General features: G+C 41.3%; 1 protein-coding gene across 5 annotated transcripts in view; it reads right to left on the reverse strand.

Moving 5' to 3' along the window:
* Positions 1-742: 742 nt before the first annotated feature.
* The window catches only part of BASP1 (brain abundant membrane attached signal protein 1), a 123,244-nt gene continuing 101,149 nt past the window's right edge, over positions 743-22,837 (reverse strand). For all 5 annotated transcript variants that reach the window (XM_052781235.1, XM_052781211.1, XM_052781229.1 and 2 more), the window contains one exon: positions 743-2,359. In XM_052781235.1, coding sequence (XP_052637195.1) covers positions 1,619-2,350 — 732 coding nt within the window. In that variant the 5' untranslated portion in view covers positions 2,351-2,359 and the 3' untranslated portion in view covers positions 743-1,618. The remainder of the gene's footprint in view (positions 2,360-22,837) is intronic.

Consider the following 22,837-nt stretch of genomic DNA (forward strand, 5'->3'; position numbering starts at 1 on the left):
CTCAGCCTAAGAGCTTATTAATGGGCAGACCAAATATGCTTCTTTAACCAGTTTTGTGAATCCTGGGCTCTGCACTGAAATAGTTGTCTGTATCCAGCAAGGACACCACTCAGCAGAAACTGCAATTATTCAGCAGTTCTGCTGAATAAAAATGGGGCAAACAGGCAAAACTATTGAAAAATGTTGTTTATGCTAGTCTAAACTCTGCTCAGCTACACAAGGTTACCCATATTTGAAATACACAGAATTGGCCCTTTGTGGCAGTTGCAGTTCATCTCCTGCACAATGGCAATGGGGAAAAGGACAAAGCGGATCAGCACTGGGAATATTTTAAGAGGACTAGGATTAAATTGAATTGCCTCATTTTAAAAGATCAGTTTATCGAATCCACGGTCGTACTCCCAGTTAAAACCCAGTCAGCATGCCTCTGGCTCTTTAAAACAGCAAGAGAGCATTTTTTTCACATGTTAAGGTAGGCAAAAGCCATTTCTACTTTGCCTGGGATAAAACATGTATGAGATGTGCTGTTCATTCACCACTTCTTCCAACCTCACCTGTGAATGCTTGTGGCTGTTGAAGTAGGAGTTTACGGCAACCTGTTTCTAGGATCATGAGGTTGACGGTTCTTTCTTTGCCTCTACTTCGCTATAAATAGGAGAGTTAACAGACCCAGATGTAACACTTCTTCTCCTTCGCCTATTTGCCAAGGGGTAAAAAGTGAAGATTTAATCAGTCTTTACACTTTTGTATTTTTTAAATTATTTAACTTTTATTACTGTTGCACCATTTATACAATTACATATAATTTCAATGCATCCATTGTACATTTTGTTTTTTCATTTGTTTTCCAATGAGTGTGTGTTGGTGTCTGTGACACAGAATGGAAGAGAAACTGGAACTGCAATGAACGCAGACTTTTTCATTTCCACTGACCAATAAACAGAACTACAGGTGCACCCAACCACGGACATGCATTAACTCGTCATGAGAAATCTAGGTAGGCTAAGTAGGATGAGAATGCTTTTTACTCCCAAAAAATATTTGGAGAGGAAGAATTGGAGGATTGGCATTGAGAAATATGTGGACAGCTAAGTGGGTTTTGTCTGAAAGTTGGCATTCATCCACTGCATAAAAAAAATATCAAAATAAGAAAGGCTGTAAATAAAAAAACCACAGAAAATACTGCTTTCATAAAGATCTGATTGCCTTGGCACAAACCTAGTGGGCAGAATCAAACGCATCACTCCCAAACCCCATTACAGAACAAAAAGAAGATTTTGATACATTGGTGGAGTGCATTTACAGCAGTTCAGATACAAAAGATGTGCTGTACTTTCAGACATCCATTTATTTAACTTTTTTTTTTTAATCCAGGACTTGTGTCAAGTTGGCAGAAAGTATATTAGATATTTCCCCACAAAAATACTATTTGGATTCTCCCCCCTCCCTCCCTCCCAACTTGATGGGACATCCTTTTCATTTTTTCCTTTTTTTTTTCTCCTTTTCTTTCTGGGCAATACACATTTGTTATTTCAGATCTGAAACGAGTTAGTATAGCTGAAAAAATAAAAAAAAGACACAGGTTGTTTTAAGTGGTTGTTTCAACAGGCTGTCCAATTTAATCTTGCACTGCTATGGTTTGATCCGAATTAGTCGCTGGAACTTCAGAAGGTTTCGCTTCCTCTGGTGGGGCTGCAGGGTCCGAGGCCTTAGCAGTGGAACTAGGTGCTGCTGTTGCCGCGGTCTCCTTGGAAGAAGGCGCAGCCTCGCTGCTGCTAGGTTTTGAGTCTGAAGCTGGGGCCACTTCACTTTTAGTTTCTTGGGCTGCAGGCGTTGCGGGAGCCTCAGTCTTTTTGGCTTCCCCTTCCTCTTTGCTCTTGTCATCTGCTTTACTGGGAGCTGTGGCTTCTGAAGGCTGGGAAGCTTTTGCATCGTTGCTAGGCTCAGAAGTTTTGGGTGCTTCGCTACTGGCAGCGGGAGCAGAGGCTGCAGTCGGCTCCTCTTGCTTGGGTGCCTGTTCGTTGGTCTTCTGTGGCTCTACTTTCCCATCGACAACAGCCTCCGACTTCTCTGGTTCTGGTTTCTGGGTTTCTTCCTGGGTCACTGTTTTCTCCTTCTCCCCTTCTTTTTCTTCCGTCTTATTGGCAGCGACCTGAGTATCCTTTTCGCCCTTCTCCTCCTTGTTGTTCTCCTTCACTTCTGTGGTCTCTGTGGTTTGCTGAGCATCCTCAGCCTCCTTTGGAGTCTCCTCTTCCTCAGTTGCTGCTCCTTCAGCCTTCTTGTCTTTGTCTTTAGCTTTTTCATCATTGACACTGTACCCCTTCTTCTTCTTGCTCAGTTTGCCTCCCATGTTGGAGCTCTGTAACAGAAAAGAGAAGGAGGTGGTTACCCAGAGCCCAGCATTTATCACCAAGAGAATCAAAATCAGATCAACTGAGGTGCAGGAGAAAAACCAATGCTGGCTCCTGAAAAGGAGACTACATCAGGTTCGGTCAGGCGTTATCAGCTGACGCTGCCGAGCACCACTGCCGCTGAGCTTACGTCCCGCTCAGCCCTGCAGCATTTCGGTCAGCAGACCCCCTTCTGCCCCGTCCCCCGGTGAAGAGTCCTTCTCTGAGCCCCTCCAACCCTGGTTTCTTTTCAGGGGTGAGGGAGGGGAGGGAGGAACAAGATGATGGAGGACTAACGCACATCACGATCTCTTGTGTCCTGAGCAAGGCATACAAAGGGTGGAAGGAGAAAAAAGACGTATTTACGTTCAGGTTGGGCACCAACTGAATTTGACTCAATCTTGGCATCCACCCCTGGTTAACACAAAGTCCACCATCACTCTAGAAAAGGCTACGAACAAGCTTTTCATTGAGGTTTGGAAAAAATCAAAGCAAGCCTAGAGTCAGTGAGAAGGCTGATGTTCTCCGTAAGACGGAAGACTGCATCTACTCACTCCGCTCCCACCGCCTGTTACTCCCCCAGCCAGCTCCCACGGTAGATACAGCCGATGCGCGGGGCTGATGGTACCCGGTGGCCAGGAGGGGTATGGGCATCACCCTCCAGCACCCCAGAAGCAGAAGCAGCTCCCGAGCGGGGACGTCGCCACACAGAGACCCCCCCGCAGCCCCTTCCCACCCCACAGCTCCCGCAGGGATCGCCGTTCCCGCACACAGCAGCATCTCACAGCCCCCCCACAGCAGGATGGGAAACTCAGAGCTTGAAACGCAGCAAGCCTGCGACCACTCGGTAAGACGACAGAAGCAAATACGGGCCCTTCTGACTACAGGCTTCCATGTGGTACGTGACATTACGCAATAACAAATGGAGGGGGGGGAAGAGGGGTGCATGCATTGTAGCCTCTGATGGTTTTCAAGCATGACAAGTGATCAGGTACACAGATCAGTTGTTTAAAAGAAGTTGAGCCCGTGTGTAACCATATCAGTGTTTATATACCCTTCATGTGGGAGTCTTAACTAAGAATATACAAAATCTTTCGCAGTACTTCAAAGCAAACTTTGCCTATTAAAACAGAAGGAGACACTTACAGATGCATCGGGTCATTAACAAACACAAAAACCTCTATGACTGGCTAAAAAATTATGCTTCCGGTATTAAAACAAATATATCATTCATACTCAATGAAAGGTTAAGAAAAAGAAATTTCCTAGTTTCACACTATTTGAAAATAGGATAAAGTGATTTTTTCAAGGTACTGCCAAACAAATGTTGAAGACCTTCTCCAGGGGAGATGAATCATTCTCATTTTCTGTTTTGCAAAGGTAGATAGACTTATAGGCCTATATTTTTCACACACTTGCCAAAATTGTGAAAACAAACCAGTAAAATTCATAGGAGTGCTTACAGAAGGTTGACTATTAAATAATTTTAAATACCACTAAGAAGTAGCTGCCTCTCAGTTGATTTTCTGCTAACACAGATACAAGGCCCAAGCACAGCCCAACAGCAGACTTTCCACATGTCTTGGGCAAAAATGAGATATTACAGTCAGCAGAGCCCCTGCTGATTTTGGCTCTCAAAAAGAACAACAATTTGCAAATACCGTTGAAGGGTTAGCACACAGCCCTGCAAAATGATAATGTAATGTTACTAAAACACTACTTTGTTGTCTGAAATTTTATGGGGAACAGCAATAAAAAGATTAACCTCCACAGAGCCACAGCTGAGCAATCTAATCTCTACCTTCGTGGCAGAGATACCAGCTTTTTAGGTATTTAGGGCAGGCTATGGACATTAGTTTGTTATCTGACAAATTTACAGGCTTCTTGATACTCCATAAATATTGCTCCAGCTTATTGTTTATGTACAGTTACAACCAAATACTTTGAAAGGGCTTTTGCAAGTCAACAGGATCAGAGATTTATACCGAAGTCATGTGTGTATCCTAATTTGCAATCCCTAATTAAGCCTGTATTTGTTACCTGGCAAAGCCCAGGTACTGTGAGCCTAATTTCATTTGCTCTATCTTCTGTATTCCAGATTTTGCTATTTCGTGGATAGTAGTAACTCACCACATTTTATATTTTCTTCCACAAAAAGCTTTTAACCTCAGATACAGCTGGCTACAGAATGTGTATGCCAAAGGACCTCTAATAAGCAGAGAAGCACGCATATGAGAAATGTGCTCCCAAACTATGAAAAGAAACGTGCGCTGTCTTTGCTCGGAGGTATGCTGTGAAATCGCTGTGTCTCAATTTGCATCACAGCCAGCTGGCTCGAGATACTGGAGCAGAAGATGGGGAAGAGGTGCAGAGACTATCGTTATGCCCTATTAGTAAATATTTACACTTACAAATGGAGTGCCACCTTCCAGCATAGTTTCAACTGCTTTATAACAGAATAGATTCCCTCTTTGTGACACTGAATCTCAAGTCTCCCTATTTAAAAGTCGCCTAGATCATCATCTTAATAGCTATGCCAGGCTATCATGCAAAAGCACAGCAACCATCAAGGTCATCGCCCAGCCCTGCAGGTAGCAACGCTCTGTTGTTCCTTTCCCCCTGTATCTGATTACAAAGACTCCTCCTCCTCTCCCCAGCCTCCTGATAACATATCTGGGCTCCACTGCCTCAAACAGATGCTGATTTAGTCCCTGTCCCACCTTACCCGTGCCTGAAGCACAGCTCTGAACCACCCAGTGCAAAAAGTCTCAGGGCGCAGCAGACGCAAAGCAGACCTTAAGAAGTATTTTAAAATTACAACCAGCTGAACCTGGAAGTAGCATGTAGATTAAGCCACTTAAACATCTCTGTGACCATGCTGGATATTCTTGCGGGGATAATCCTGCCTGGTGCCACACGAAAGTGAATCTCAGTGAAATGTCTCTGAAGTCATTGAGGTATGTATTCATACGGTGTTAAATCCACTCTGTATTACTACCTACATATTAACATTTGCAAAAGTACAGACCTTTTTGCTCCCCCCCCGGCAAAGGACTAAAGTCTAACAAAAAGGAGATACCCCATCTGTCCCAGCGAGGCTGATGGCCCTGGCTCTATTGCTCAGCCTCTCCTGCTTCCCCTGCCTCTCCCTAACCCCCATAACCATTGCATCCACCTTCTGAATGACAGCCCCAGAAAAAAAAAATTGCCTACCACTCTTTACTACCCAGGCGAAAACCCAGTATGGCTTCAGTTATTTGCACTACCATTGACACGCAGTGGTTTTGAACGAGCTCTAGCAGCTACCAGCTGAGTGCAAAGCGCTTTGTAGCAAGCATGTCCAAAAGGAAGATCCTTGAAAGTTTTGGTGCTGAGCACCATTCCTATAAAATGGCACAGCATTTGATGGCTGTGCCTCTTCGCTACTGGACAGAAAAGGGTTGAGAGAGAGACAGTCTAGAAGCAGATTTTATACAAGAAGTTGCAATATATCAGTTATTTTCAGGCAACTTGGATGAACCAGTTGGCAGACCAGTGCTTCAGAAGAGCAAGGTTCAACACAGCACTTCAAAGTTATAACAGACTTCTGCTTCTCAGCATGCTCAGCATTCTTTGACTATATTGCTCTTCTCATGGGAGAAGAAACAGATCCAGAGACCACTGTGGAGGACTTCTACAACAGGAGCAAGGATTTCTTCAGTTTCTAAGAGCTGCTGTTCATTGTGCTCATCCTGAAGTTTCCATCCTCCTGCAGAAAGCAGGAAGAGAACTAGAGAGCTTGCACAAGTATCTTTCTTATTGTAAAGAAGAAATAAGCTGACTATATTTGTATTACAAAATACCACATTTACAGGTCACCTAGAGCATGTTGAGCACTTTGAAAACTGAATATTTGTGATAATCAGGATTTTCTGGGACAACAGTGTCAAAAAAAGAGTTAATGTCCATAAGGCCATAATACAGCAGGAAGAAGAGCTCACCGAACATTTCGGGTTTTACACCTGAAGACTGAGCTGATCTGATGGAGATGAGTCCCTGGAATACGGGCAGCATACATTTGTACAGTTTGGGAAAAGAAATATTATTTCAAGGTTTTATATTTCAGATTGTGCTTCTATATTGAAAAAGTCCCTCGAATTAGACTCTTAGTACCTCTGTCTTTTGGCAGTAAAGATTAATCTGCCCAATTACATTTCTTACGTGCATATAAATTTCTAAATGTTTCATTTAGCATACACTTCCACATCCCATGAAAGGGTCTGACTCTTACAAAAACGGACTTGCTGTCACCTTCATTCTCGGTACAGAGAACAGTGCATGGGGAAAGGACAAAAACACAGATATCACCTGTATAGTCCGATTGCCAAAGCTAAACTTCCAAAGCTCCTGTTCAACGTCATGCGAAGTGTGGGGAGCTCAGTCCACCTCCAGAAAAACCAGTTCAGGAAGACAATAGGTATCTCCTGAACGTAGGCACGTGCGGTGGGTCAGGCCAAAGTACCCCTTGCACAAGCCTGTTCCCAGGCATGAGTTATCTCACATCGCCTGCAGACAAGAGCTGTAAAATGCACAATCCTCCCAAGGCAGGGTTTCAACACTCCAAATCAAAGGAAATACCAATCCCAGAAACTGCCCCACCCCCCAGCTGCTCAAAGTAAATGAAAAGATCTTGAAGAAACCATTACAGATCTGTACCTCATTGATTCACCCTATACCTCTGTTTAAAAAAAAAAAAAAAAGAAGTTTTTATAAAGGGATATATATAGTAACTTAAGGAAAGAATTTCTAGACATAATTTTCCAAAGATTTTCTGAAACTTTTATAAAAGAAAAAAAAAAACCTCACTACTTCTCAAAATACGCAGTACTATTTCATGCTTCCCATTACACACACACACACACTCAGAGACACTCCTATCTCACTAGCCCAGGTCAATCAGTTTGCCAGGTTAATGTTAGAAGATGTCTGTAGCATACACCTAGATAGAATTTGACTCGCTAGTCTTGTCTTTTAGCAACCAAGCCATGTTTTTCCGTTCTTTCTCAATTATCCTCACACATCTTCCCTTTCCTCTGATGTTACTTGGAATTAGTAGAACAGAAATGCTAGGTCTCACTCAGGTTTGAACCTCTTCATACCTCAGTAGTAGTGACTGTTTCTTTCCTCTTTTTCTTTTCTTTTCTTTTCCTTTTCTTTTCTTTTCTTTTTTTCTTTTCTTTTCTTCTCTTTTCTTTTCCTTTTCTTTTCTTTTTTCTTTTTTCTCTTTTTTTCCTCTTTTCTCCTCTCCTCTTCTCTCCTCTCCTCTTCTCTTCCCCTTTTTTCTCTTTTTTCTTTCTGTCTCCTTCCCTTCCCTCCCTTCCCCTCCCCTCCCCTCTTGTTCCATGTTCCTTACATTTCAGAGCAGTGATGGGAAGCGGCTCTCCTACAGCCAGGCAGGTTGTTGGTGCTGGGCAAGGGAGGCAGCAGGAAAACACACCCTTGACCACCACCTCTCCCTTCCGAAGCGATGGCCGGGGGTAGCCCACGGCTCTGCCCCAAGAGGCCGGGCACCTCCTGCAATGTCACACCTGCTCATGGAAATTCCATATATCCGAGGGTAATAAGATGCTAGTTCATTAGATGCACACAGCAAAACATGGCCTGTGGTCTCCACGTGCCCCGGTCGTTCAAGCCGAGTCCTTAACACTAAACAACCCGGTGTGTTTATTGCTGTGAGATACGTGATAATAAAGTGGGAACATCTCGGCTTGGCACTTGTGCTGTTCTCTTCACGGACCACAGGTAATTTTTTTTCCTTCCCTCAGCATGTGCACAGTCCTGTAACCACTGTGCCTCCTTTCCTTCCTCCAAAGCCTTGTGAATCTCAAGATTTAGTAAAGGAGTATAGTGAATGCTTAAAACACAAATTGTACTAACTTGATTTTCTAACCTTGATCTTTAAAAGAAGCCAATTCCAGTTTTGGTACTGTCCTGTTTTCTTTTAATATGCAGCCAATAAAGGAATTCTAAGAAGTAATATTGCCAAGTCTAAGGGTTTCATTCTCAGCCAGATTTCAGTTCTATTTTCCTGTGGTGAGAAGTAGAATACATTTGATGCAAATTTCCTTAAAAAAAGAAGAAAGGAACTTCAATTTTTATATTATTTTAAAATTCCTGGGGACACGTACACCACACAAAAATGGAAGGATGATGTGTTTTTTTTAATATGGGCCATTTGTCATTAATATATCTGAATTATGATCATTGATAATAGACTCCAATTATGAGAGTAATAATAAATTAAGCACACTGCAGGCTGATGTAAAATTGTGCCTGGCTATTTAAGAACTTGTACTTGAGTAACTGCTTCATTTGAGAAGCATAACGTACTAATAATACAGCAAGTTATCAGAAATGTTAATAATCACCTGACAATTATTTTGAGAGCAAATTAAAAAGTTGTACCTGAAATATTACTAAGACTCATGTGAAACACTTGAGCTCTAAGGTATGTATTAATTCATCAATTAGAAACCTATTTTTCCAAGATCAGAACAGGAATGAAGACCAGCAGTTTCACCACAGGCAAAGGTTTTGCCAAATTTATCAATTCGTTTAGCATCAACCTGAAACCAAAAGCACTTTGCACGTGTAATTTGTCTTTGCACCCTGTGTGGAAAAAAGCTAGCTAGCTAGGCAGGATTCCTGAATAAAAATAAAATTTATCCATTATTTGATCAAAGAGTGACAAAGATTTTGTGGGTTACATTGAAAGCAACTATCGAAGACTTTGGACTTGCGTCTGAGGACTGTACAGCTGAAGAACCTGGAGACGTAGTGACTGAAGATCCAGTACCCAGTCTGACTCCGGTCAGACACCAGCACTACTTTAGCCGTAGGAAAGTCCACAGAAACAACTACATCAAGGTACTGCCTGATGCAGTCTCTGTGCGTGTCACCCTATAGTAAAGCCACTTTAGTGAAGTAGTGACCCACGTGCTGCAGAGCCGAGCTGTGGGACCGTGCTCCCGAATGCAACACACCTCATTTCTTTAAGCCGATACACCCCGAGCTTCTCCAGCTACAAAAAGCCATCTTGCAGAAAACATGAGCAGAACATGGACCAGTCTCGCCTTCCCGAGTCAACGAGCGGCATGGAAGAAATACTCTGCTGTGCGCGAAATCCCAGGCTGTGCTTTGTAGGCAGAGATAACATCTTTTATTATTAGACCAGCTAATATGGATAGAAATAACATCACCCCTATTCTCCTTAGACGAATGTCTACAGCTGATCCATTTTAGTGTTAGCATTATTTGATCCTTTCTTATTGCTGATTTCAAATCAGAATCGCACTGTTTTGCCACAACTGGGGTTTTTTCAGTGATCCAACACAACACTACCTTGCCCAGCAGCATAGATACAATTGCCAGTGCCTCCGGTTTCATCCTTGGCAGCTCTTGCAAGGCTGTTTTGCATTGTTTATAACAGAAACACAAGCCATATTAAAAACTGAGCAAGACAGAAGAAGCATAAAATAGGTTATTTTCACAGCGCAGTGCATGTGTTGCTCAGCCTTGTGTTCAGTGCATCCAATGCTCTGATTGCTTAAATTAAAAACGCTGCCATCAATTTCTGTTTGCCTCATCTGCTCCATTCAGCCTACCAGCCTTCCTACAGACTTGAGATCCACCTCACGCTCAAAGCATTTCTCCTATATTCAGATTAACTGCATACGTTCTTTTTGTTGAATAATTAAAGACGTGCTCATGCAGGTACACACATGCAGCCAAAAGTCAGCCTGCCCCAGACTGAGATCTTAATCACGCTATTGTTAGGCACATAGTTGGAAGGGGAAACTCTGCTGTAAACACCTGTTTTGCAGAGACTGAGATTAATTTTACAAGAACGCCTCTTGTAGAAAAAGTTTGCAGGCTTCAAAACAACCTAAAAGACTAAGCCAAAAATATAAGCATGTGCCGCCTCCTTATTCTTTCTAAGTTGCCACATCACTTTGGGGTTTGTGCATGACTCCCCAGGAAGCAGTTTAATAAATATTTTACACTAGCCAAAGCTTTCTAATCTGTATCCTAGAATTAAGCTCCTAAATAGGAAATGATGCAAATTTCAGAGGTGGTTATTACCCACATCTTTCAAACTGTTCAGGTCCCAGGAACATGCACAGCCGAGGGAGAGGCGAGATTCCACACATATTAGTCCAATTATGGCCAGCCATTTTTTGCCTCCCTCAAATACTTAAGACACCACCACCATGTCTAATTACAAAAACAGGCAAGGTGGTGAAAGCCTAGATAATGGGACTATTTCCTTCTAATTCACATTTTGCTTGAATTTCGTCCCTCCAGCGCTATCTCTATCATGGATCTCAATACCACAAATACGCTTGGCTTGCAGACCCCTGAGCTGTTTGGGGTGCCTCCAAAAAAGACACTCCAAAAATGTAACAGTCAGATGCTAGTAAGCAACGAAAACGAATTAGCCTCCTCCACACTACAATCCTAGTGAAGAGGAGATGGTGGGAAGACCTCATTCCTGCAGGGACTGCACACTGGGAAAGGGAATTTTTTCAAGCTTAACACTTATAGCTTATATTTCTCTAGCCTCATCCTGAACAAAGAACATACAGTATGAGGCACATGAAGAGATTTCAAATTCATGCTTTCTATACCAAAAAAAAGAAATTACTGTACAACCCTCATTTACATGTTTTCTTCAATAGCAAAGCTTCTCAGTTACTGTTTGCATGAACAGTAAACTTACCTGCCTTTTCCTTAACAAGGACATTCACTTGGAGAAGGAAGGAGAGCCACATTCACTTTTTGAAAAAGGCCTTAGGGTTTTTAACTAGGGAACTGTCACTGGAGACAATTGGTTATGGCGATCTACATTTACGTTATATCTGTTTAACATTCCACACTTTAAAAACCCGTATTACTTTAATGCCCATTTAACTGGTCAAATGAGTTTTAATCAATCTTGAGACGGTCCTTAGAATATAAATTACAGTATGCTATAAGAAATGGATACATTAACTCTGAAATGTTGGAACTACCAGTTTTACTTTGAAAATGGATTCTCCAAGTGACTGCTATACTCCTCATCATTTTTCTTTCCTATCTCTAGCCTGCTCATGGTGCTGCTCAGTGGAAAAAACACCGTCTGTAAGAAAACATCCTATAGCTAGGAACAGGGCTCTTAACAGACAGCTCAGACCTATGGGAGGTCATGGCAATCCTTAGACTATGTATTTTCCTCCTTCTGTTTACATGACACCCTCACTACAGGCAATGAAACCACACTTCTAATTATGAACCAAATCCAATCCTCAATTTTGTTTTTCCTGTTTAAATACGAGCCGCACGGACTGCAGCACACCGTTCCTGACTGCAGCAAATGAGCCCACAATTGCACCCCAGAAAGGGGGAAAACCGGGAAGCAAGGCCAGCCGCCATGCAGCACTCTCCGCTGCGGCGGGTGTCCTGGTGTTCATGAGAACATTGCAAGCGCTTCCTTCCAAAATACACTGCATCTGGTTTACCCAGCAAAACAAAAGATTAGCAATTTCAATGAAGTATTTCTTGTAGACTCCTTTATTTCATTACCTAACTCTTGAAGTATTTTAAGATTTAGAATCTAGTTAACACCTTCTCTTATCTGCTTTTATCTGTTGCAGCTCTATATTAAGCTGCAGCAATAGCTTTTCTCTATTTTTCCTCAAAAGGAAATGATCGTACACCCACTTGATGCTCCAGGAGGTACCACAGCTTCAGGTTTAGACTTTAGAAGGGGTCAGTTGATTTTAAAAAAACACCCACAGTTCTCTCCTCCCAAATCTCCGTCACAGAACACGCAGCTCCTTCAGTTACTGGTGATGTGCCCACCTTCCCGATAACCTCAGCCCTGCACACCCCAACGGCATTCTTCAGAAATGAAGGTATGTGCAAGAGTCACGGGATTAAACCAGTTTCATCCTCCAGTTAATACACAACTACTAAGGACAGTTAAATTAGTAATTGGAACGTTATTCTGAAAATACCTGCAAGTTTAACATTGCATTAGAAAGCTGAGTGCACCTATGTCTTTAGGACAGTATTACACACCATGCCTCTGGTGGAATTTAACCACCTGCAAGCAACCGGCACAAAACCTACTTACCACCTCAGCAGCACTTACAGGGTATTTTACACCGGCTTCCGGAAGAGCTGCTGCATTTCTCCCTGGAATAACAACTTTTGACTTTCAGTCTTGTGTACGAAATCAATTTTAAACAAAAAATTCTGTACTGAAGTCAATATGTACAAGTCAAGTCATGTTTTGCGTAACTTCAAAACTACCTATAATTAAACCCTGCAAGACTTTGGGCTGAATTACAAGTATTTTTCATGTTGTTAAGAAAAAACCTCTCGTGACCACAGTATCGGTGTCAGCACCTTATCAGCACTCAGCCTCTCACAGCTCTGTTGTAATAAAGTCTTGTAGCAAAGACACACTCGAAAGAAATGAGAGAAATGCAAACCTGAACACTCAACATCTTGGAAAACTTTTTACATTCATGTTCCCGGACACTCATTTGTGCCATATACATTTTCTACCAGGCTGTAGCTTGGTCTATTATATTAAGTTTGTCACTTTGCTCATTCTCATTTCCTGGTTCTCACACTAGCACAATATGTGTTTTTTTTAAAATAGCATACATTTAACACAAAAGAAAATATCATGTTCCAGACTTTCTTTTTTGATCTTATTTAGCATGCATGTTTATACTGGATTTTGACTTTTTTCCCTTCCCCCCTCCATTTTTTAAACAAAGCATTACATTCAAACTACCAGGCTTACCAGTTTCACTTTAGTCACTGGGGGAGGATTATCAAAATAACACAGAACCGGTACACAACAATCACTGGCAAGCAAAGAGCATTAAGCAGCTGATTTCTATTTGTGTCTTGCAAATATCTCTCTCCATCTTTTTCACCTCTACTCATTTACGCTCCTCTAACGACTGTTCAAAATACCGAGACGTCTTAGGCAATCTTTTATTAAGACTGGCAATATTCTCCAAAACTTGAGAATTGAGAGCTGTGTTTCTTGCCCCAGATGAAGAACCGTAGGTGTGCGTGACCAAATGCTGTCGTGTGGACCCTATTACACTCCTTCAGTGCCACATCTCGGCACTGAAGAGCGTGCCATAGACGGTTGAGAGGGAAGAGGCAAAGTTTGCTTTTCGGTTTCAGGGGTGCAAGCTGACAGAGGGGGCTGCAGAATAAAACCAATCTCTATTAGAGAGCTTTGTCTTGTGTCCCAACACGATAACGGTTTGCTTTGCGAAATCCACTTTGAAAACATAAAGTGTTTCTAATACTCCCAACGTAAAAGCTATGCCAGGCAATAAGCCGTACCACGTCCTGTGTTAAGCTGTTAGATATGTCACCTCGAATTCAAGACTCCCAGATCTAGATAGATTGCCTCAGTGTCTTTCTGACATCTTCACTGACTGTACTTTCTCTTTTCTTTTATTTGGTTTTGCTTCGGGTTATATTGGGCTGGCTGATCAGCCCTGCTAGAGGGAAGGTTACATAAGACTGGAAGCAAACAAGTCCATTTGGCAAGATGTGAAGTGAGCAGCTAGTGCAATCCATGAATTGCGCTAAGAGATTTATGTTCAAACCGGGCAAGGCAGAAATCCGATTTAATAATTACTCAGCCAGAAACATTCCAAGCTAGCAGCTACCCAAAAAGGAGAAGAACACACAATGCAGCAGGAATGAAATGAAAACTAGGAATCAGGAAAGGTGATCAGGTGCATATCTCCTTTCAGTAAAATAGCTTGGTTTTCTTTTCCATGTAAGTATCAGTAGGAAAGCTGTCCATCTTAGAGCTATCAAATTTAAACTCACTAAATGAAAGCAAAAGAAAAATAGCTTTGCAGGGATAGCTGTGGAGTTGGATGTAGTCCTTCTCGCTCCCCCTCACCTGAGTGCTGACTTGCATTTTGTGTCAATGAATGTAATTAATACCTAATATGGCCACAGTTCAATTTCTGCAGTTCAGAATGCGTATCAATTGCCTTAGATTATATTACTCTTGATGTAGACTAGCCCTCCATCAAGGCTGTATGTATGCCAATTTGCAGTTTTGGTCAGTTCAGACCATATAACAGAAAAGAGCTTACTTTCCAAGGCCCACATGCTGTACCAAAAGCTATTTATAGAGAACTCTTAGCGTCACTCCTTCAGTTTAAAGAGCTTTCAGCCCATGGCTATTTAAAAAATTATTTATTCTAACCAAAGAAGGCAGGCAAACATCAATATAAAGTAGAACTGAGCTATTTCAGGATTCAAGTGAGAGAAGTCTATCAAAGCAATGGAGACTTGAGAAATATGGAAAATTGGTTTTCATTTTTCAAGCCAGAGCCATAAATAAAAAGAAAAATACCACTAGAAAGGTTCTGGTAGCTCTTTCAGCACTAATGCATTTCAGTAGCAGCCCATGTTTCAAACCAACACTGGGGTCCCATTTTGCTGTCCCCCATATTAGCACATACATGGAATCCATCCGTGCCCCAGGACGTCCACGTTTTAGAAGGAGTAAGAGGAGAGCAATTCATTTTAATGCTGTTAACAGAACACAGCTGCCAAGACTCCCAACAATAACTGGCTTTTCCAGAGAGTTTTTTGTAATCTGTTCTCCTAGCTGGCAAGGTAGCAATGGTCAGACTGAGCAGCACTTCAGTTTGGGGTTTTTTCCGCTCTGGCTCCCAGGGTTTGGCAATTCATTTGCTTGAGAGGTGAGGAGAGGGAGCTGCGCTTCATAAAGTTTAAGATGTTGGCTGTCACAAGGCAGGAGGCATTCAGCTCTGCAGAACTCATGTACGTAGTTCTGCTCACTGCAGTTTTCTGCACAAGTTGAGCACTAAATTCACACGTCCCAAACACGGGGCCCGGGTCTAAATATGATTCAAGTGCATAAAAGTCTCACATCCGTATTTGGAAATATTACTTTCAAAGGTCTCATGCTGTTTCAGAAAATGCTAAGTGAGACAGTATCAAGAAATAGGTCTCAAGAAACACGTAACTATTTTAAGAGTATTTGCAACCCCAAAACTTCATTTAAGTCTCTTACCTACCACAATTTCTTACTCTCTTCTATTTCTTCTATTTTTATTCACAGGTAACTGGTAAGCAATACCATAGTTAAGCTTATTCTATGGTTTATACATAAAACACAATAAAAAACTTCTTTCCATAAATGGCCAATTTCACTGCCCACTTTCAGCTCAGCAATTCTTCACTATAAAAGGGCAAGTCTTCTATTTAAGTATTTATTAGCTTTTCCAAAGGAATGATTAAAAAAAAGGTTTCTTTTCAAAGTCTATTCTGTGTGAATATATAGGGCTAAAAAGAGGGGTCCTTTTAAGCTTGTTGCCAGTGACCGCAAACTTCTCTGGTCACACATTTCTCCCGACAGAATCTGACATGAGCCACTTCGTTCAAACACAGAAATCAAATACAGAAGGAATTATTCTCTTTATTTAGGACAACTTAAATAATGCAAAACTACCGCTACATTTTCTCACACCCTGTCATTCACACTTAGCTTCATGTGTGAAGCCTGTCCCAGCGCTGCATCTCTCCGCAAGTCTAAGAACCAACCTCATATCCCTAAAATCACAACTTGCTCATTTGGAGCAGGAGTCACCTTCTCAAGGTGAAATTGCCATCCTAGAGCAGTGAGACAATATCCCTTGGTTTAAGCTTCTGGGAGCTGTCATAGCATGAAGCGTCCCATGGTAAAAATGCCAGGCAAGATCTTCCCTTCCAAAGCCCAAATGCAGACACGTGTTACTGCAAGAAAATTGTAATGTAGTACAAAATCCTAAGAATCTCTGTCTCTCCCTGTTTTCAGGGGTCCACAGCAGTCTGGGGTCAGAGGAGGCAAGAGCCCCAAACCTCCTCACTCTCCTCCAGCTGTTATTGGGTGGAAGGCCACCTCATTTGCAGCCCAACTTCCCTGTTTGCAAAATGTGATAATAGCACTTTTCATCCTCAGAAAAGCTCTGCCTGATGCCAACAGGTGCTATAAAGGGTTGGAGATATTTTTCCTTGTTTTAAACAGCAAGCTCATTCCATATGACTTCTTCACCTCAGATCTCTGTTAGAGAAGGCTGTTTTTCTGCATATTGGCACTACTGATTACTGTCTCTGAAGCTCACCATTTATTCACACATGTTAGAATAGCATAATGAGCAAGTCACTCATCTACATTTTGCAGTACTGTGCTAATATTGTAATATGGAGCCATAAAGCATCTCTGAACATTTTCAGGTATTGCTGAAAGCTCCTTCTGGAAACAAGCTCCTTTGCATTTTTGCCTCTAGGCTGCGAACATCTGTACAGGGACATTTTGATTTATAGTGCCAAATATGCACATTTCGCTCAATTTTGGTTCATTTGATGAGAAGGATTTTTTCTCCAGCTAAGAAAGCTCAGGTGTATCCAGCTGGATAAAGACAAAGCTACTGCTTGGCAGCCATCTTAGTGCTTTATTAAAGACAGATGTAAGAAAACAAAGTAATTTTGCTTAAACAGAACATTGTGAGTGCTTGAAAAACTACAATAAACCCCTTTTAACGTGCTTTCATTAGGTTTTCAGGTGTTGGACTGATGCATCATGGTCGGTGCTATGTTTATTCTATGTTTATTAATTAGATGCCTGTCTTTGTTAAAAGGACATCCCTTTTAGGAGTAATTATTCAAATTTTAACAGATGCAAGAGGAAGCTCTAAACTGGTTCATTAACTTTCCCAGACCTTTTTAAAGATTACACAAGTTTGAAAATTCTGACTTATATTTGTCACATACTGCAGAAGCTGCCTTTCCTACCTACAGATCTGAGCTGTAGCGGCTACATTATTACAATCATAAAAAGCCATGAAAATAAGAAGTGTCTTCCTTTAATGTGCAATTACATATCAACTAGACATAGCAACACGGCGCTGCTGGAGATGATGCTCAACAGAGCAGGATACGAAAGGAATGGCAGGAATTAGGGATTTGAAGGGTGACAAGTTTAGGTAAATTCCCCTCAGTAGCAGCATTTTCACACTGCCTACTCAAACTAGTCTGTATTCTGGAGTTTCAGAAGCCTTGGTAAGTAAATTAAGATCAGCGGCACAAATTTGGGCAGGTAAATAATATCAGGGGAATGAAGAACGGCCACATAGGTCTCGGTTCTTAGTACCTGCACCGAGGGGCAAGTGACTACAAAGGACTGCGCTGCGGGCTCGAAGTCACAGGCTGAGTTTGTGAACCTCTAACTTCATACCCATTGACTTTGATGTAATTTTTTTTTTTTATGTACCTTTTGATGTAATTGATTTTTTCATTACTAGTAGATGAAGGGCATACACGTGTTGTTGCAGAGAGTTCAGCTTCCTTGCAGGTTACATCGTGGCAGTTAAGTAAACACGAGGCTTTTGAAAAAATCTCTTATCAGTGTCTGTTGAGCAGGTTCACAACCTGTTTTGTAGTCACTGGTTGAAAATACATTCATCGTAAAAGCAAGAAAAGTTTTTAGATTCATTTCAAAAATAAGCATAATTTCCCTGTAAAAAGTTCAAATAACTGTTACAGAGGAAGAAAAAAAGATTAAGAGGGTCTTTTTTCTTTTAAACTAAAAGAAAACTACTTTCATTATCGTATTTGTCAGAGGCCAGTCAGGAAAAATGTTACGTGTGCCAACAAATCTTAAAGATCCTAGCCTGAGAAAGAAGTGAGGTTAAAGTAACTAAATAATATGGGATCATAACCATACGACACTCAGTTTCAAATGAACTCAGTTTCTATGAACTCTTACATTTGTAAGTTGTCAGCTCATAATTTTATCATAACCTTGGAGTAACTGGAATTTTTTTAAAGCATCAGCTCTACTATTTATTACAAAAATAATCTAAGATTTCATTTCTAATCCTTATTTCAGCAAGAAAAGTCCTGAAAGCGTCCTAAACCCAGAAGGCACTTTTTGTCTCATGGTTTCTTACGACATCATTTGTTTTAGGTGCTTAAGGCTGGGAACAGTGCATGCTGGCAAGGAGAGAAAGGTATCTGAAACATTCATTAAAAAAATGAATGTCAGTTTATTTCAGTCATTCTTACCTGTTAACCTGGTATTCAGATAAATTCAAGAAACACAAGAGTTCTTTAAATTTATTTTAAAATTCATGTGAGTGTTTCTCCTTAGCATGCTTTGTTCTGACAAGTTAACCTGACATATTCAGGAGTCAAGACATCTAGCACCATTTGAAATAAACCTGATAAAGGACAGTAGAACAAGGCCACAGGGAAGACAGAAGAATTGTGGATGGAAAAGAAGAGAACTGAGTCTCTGGCAACTGGTATGTCTGGAGTGCAGAGATGGGAGTCTGTCAAAATCAGTACAGGTAGAGAAAGGAGGCACTCCCAACTGTTTTTCCCTTTCAGACCCACATGGAGAATCCAAAATTGTCCTAAAAAAATTAAATTAACTTTAAAATGAAGAAGTCGAGAACAATGTAGTTGTCTACAAGCTAGCTATAGTGCATCACTGCAAGATGATCTATGCTGTTAGCTCTCCATCTTCTGAGCTTCCGGAGTGTTTTGACATAAATTCCTTTGCTCATTTGCACTTAACTGATATTTTTGGTGCTCTGAGTGGCTTTCCAGCTGGAGCATTATAACAATCGTTTGATTTTATTTATGTTATTTATAGCATAGAATCAATCCAAAAATTAAAACATGGGAATTTAAAATTGGCTGCCTGTTAGGCCATTTCAACTGTTTTGCCTGGATATTTTTGACCATCTTTTCTCCTGTCTCATTCCTTTTTTTAGCAACTGGCAAATAACTATTTGCTATCAGGCTAGATTGAAATAAAAGCAGTTCTAAAACTTGTTCAGAGTAATGTGGTGATATTATCTGCTCTACCAAGTAATTCAGATACAAATCAATGTGCAACTTCAGTATTGCTGAAGAGATGGGAGTTTCCTCACTTCTTTTCAAGTTCCAAATCTTATTTTCATGAGTTACAGAATTCAGTTAAGTGCTCTTGAGAGTTTATCCTTATGATCTTTCCCTCAAAGATAACTATAGATAAAAGTGCAAAGCAAGAACTCAGTCTTTACAAAATGCCAGCATCATTAAGAATAATTTTGCAGTTTCACTCGAAGAACTACAAAGTAATGCTCCGAAATGCTAAACAAAAGTTAATCTGCAATGACTGTCTGTAATTCGGTCCTTTCAAATGAGTATTAAAATATTATTTTTTATATTTAGGAGAGTAAAATTTAGCTGGGATCTTTGATCACATCTCCAGCATTTGCCAGTACAATTCCCTTTCAATAGAAAACAAGAGGAGAGACAGAAAGACTCCAGCACTGTTTGCTAGCCCTATGAATGAAGTTAGAAGCTGGATCAAAGCATACTGAACCAGAGGCCCTGAAGCCAGTTGGCTTTGTTGAACCTCACATTCAACCTTTTTTTTTTCAAAAAATCAAGTGTTTCATGTGCAGTCCAACTGTATGACATCTACAGTTACTCAAATATGATCCTCAGTTACCAGAAATATGCTCATACTAGCAAGCAGCAGCTGGAAAACATTAGTATCAATGGTAAACCTGGATGGATATCAATATCTGCAAGCTAATAGCCAGAGAAAAGAAGTATTACAGTTGTACATGGCCACCTGCCTATACAGATTGAGAGCGATTAGCTCTCTTCTCAGCTGAGTGTCACCCTCCCCAGACTGCTTTAATGACTTTAAAATTGTTTAGAAGGTTATTGAAAGCATATTCTTTACATTTGCAAGGTACAATACCATTTCCCCACTGTAAATTGCTGAGATTTACAGCCTCCCCTTGACTAGCACTTCAGCACGATGCTGTGGAGCAGAATGCACCACTGGGCTTATGAAGATTCGGCGCATGTGATTAAGCATGTGGAACAAAAGTTTTAATGCTCGGCTGCAAAAGCATGCAACAATTAATTAAATATTTGACTAGAGCAGGATGAAATTAAAAGCCTGACTTTCCATTAGCGCTCTATAACTCTATCTTGGACTAATGTCTAAGAAAATATAAAGCCCTGTCTTCCCTCATGTGACATTATCAAGCAGTTGAAAGTTCTGTTAATAAATAGACAGGAGAAGAGAGCAACAGGAGAGCAACTTTGTGCACATACACATTCTTGTGTTAAAACGAGAGACGTTAGACCATGTCTACAATTAAATTTACCAGGAAACAAAGTCTGGAGTCTGTAAAGAGGTAAAAAGACCTGAGAAAAGGGTATTCTTTCCCCTTCTTATCTGGTACTGGAAAGGCACAGAAAAAAAGAAAAAAAAAAGAAAAGAGTAAATGTCACTCTACATTCCTATTCAGATGTGGGAAACTTCATTAAGGTTGTCAGTCTGTGCTCATTTTCAATCAATGGTTATCCACAGAAAATGGGAATACATCACAGAGCTGTTCATTTTCCATTTAACATTCCACCTGGAAAGATCAGTAACCTTGCAGCTCTGGAAGGCTCCATGCTACACTGCTCATCTTGCTGAGATTTGAGACACGAGTAACACTATGCAATTTATAGGCACTGTGGGCTGAACAACCAGTCACAGCCTGAAACGTCAATATCTAGATGAAGACACTTCCATACAATTACTGTATGAACACTTCCAAGCTGTACTTTTGTTCTTGGAGCATGATATTGCTGGGAGGTTTCTATAGCACTAATAAGAGTCACTTTCCAATCGGATACTAGCATAAATTTGGTACAATAGATTCAAGGAGGTTATTATTCCTGTCCACCTAAATCTTCCCAAGATGTAAAGTTTCAACTCTACTTTAAATGCAAAAAGAAAAAAGAAAAATGCAAGCAATCCTACCCCTTTTTTCCCCCGAGAAGCTACAGAATTTTGCATCTCAGCCGTAAATAACTATTCGGTATCATTGGATCACAGTGCATAGCAGATCTAGGAGTCTGAACAACCTATACTTGCTAATACATACTGTGGAAAAGGGGCATAAAAATTGTTCAATAGTTCTTTCATTCTAGGCTACGCTTTAATTCTTTTCTACAGCAGTGGTTTAGATCTCAAAAATATTAAGGCATTAGGGAACCAATCTGGACATTACAAGCATAGTTGCCAAGAAAAGCTCATGTGTAGAATCTGAGACATGAAGGTACCGAGGAGAGTTAAAACTTAGATTTAAACTAAGACCACTAGCCAGAACATGAGCTACTGAAGTGCAAAGAATTATTGTGCTTCAGAAAATTAAGTTACTCACTGCTGTTGTCCATACTGAGCATGGTCTAACAGCAAATGTGTAACAAACAATGCTAGGAAAAGGTTACTAAATTGGTCCTTATGCTTTTCTGACTATTCAAATGTTGTGTAAGTATCCGACAAACAGTAGATATCTTTGCAGCCCCCAGGATTAGCAGTCATTTTAGGATGCCACCGATTACTTCTGAGGTCAATCTGTGTAAATGTTAAAAGAGCAAAACTGCTTTTATGTCCAACAGAGTTTGCAAGAGAAGGGGAAAGGACGAAAGGGCGACCCTTTCCCTTTAGAACATTTCTGAGGAAAGGACGTCTCTTATCTGCTTCTACGGCGGACACTGGAACATGGCAGGTCACCTCCCTCTCACAGTCTTTCCTCCGTTTTTTTACCATGTTCCTCACTGAAGGAATAGCCAATAAATTATCCCAGCGTGCAGGGTAGTGTGGACCATCACACCGAGAAGGCAAGAGGTCCTCTGTTCTAACCAAGAAACCAAAGCAACCTATATACAGGGTGAGCGCGGTCCATATTGCTGCTTAGCTCTCTATTACCAGGACAGAGCCCCTCGGCTCCAAGCCGTCCTGCGCATCTTCCTTTTGCTGGCACCAGTCGGCATCGTCTTTCTGCTTCTTCTGCACTGGCACGAAGCAAAAGACCCCATGGAAGAAGCTGGAGTTACTCGATGAAAAGAGGAGGGGATTCATTTTTCCACTGTGAGGGAGGGGAGGAGAGGGCCAGAAGAGAGCGCAGAAAACCAGAGAAAATGATATATAGGAAATCTACCCTTCTCGTGCTCAAAAAGAGCAATGATACGCTGCCACGGCCTTCACCTCCTTTTCCCTGGGGACCTTGCAACCGAAAAGTACTCCCCAGCCACAGCTGCAAGTCAGATAATGTCCCATTACACTGGCTGCTGGGCACGGGCGTAAGATGTTGTCCTGGCCTAGATAAGAAAGGTGCAGCGTTAGCAAAACACCAAAACAAAACAGCAAAACAGCCAACAACAAAAGCTCTCTCAGACCAGTAGTAGCAACTCCAGCACTGGAGCTTGGCATCTGTTTGGACACACGCCTGGCTTGCCCAAAGTGCCTGGCGTCACTGAGGCGGTGGCACGGTCTGACTGCACACGGCTAGGCCCAG

The sequence above is a fragment of the Harpia harpyja genome, chromosome 1, assembly GCF_026419915.1.
Source record: "Harpia harpyja isolate bHarHar1 chromosome 1, bHarHar1 primary haplotype, whole genome shotgun sequence".
Lineage (NCBI taxonomy): Eukaryota > Metazoa > Chordata > Aves > Accipitriformes > Accipitridae > Harpia > Harpia harpyja.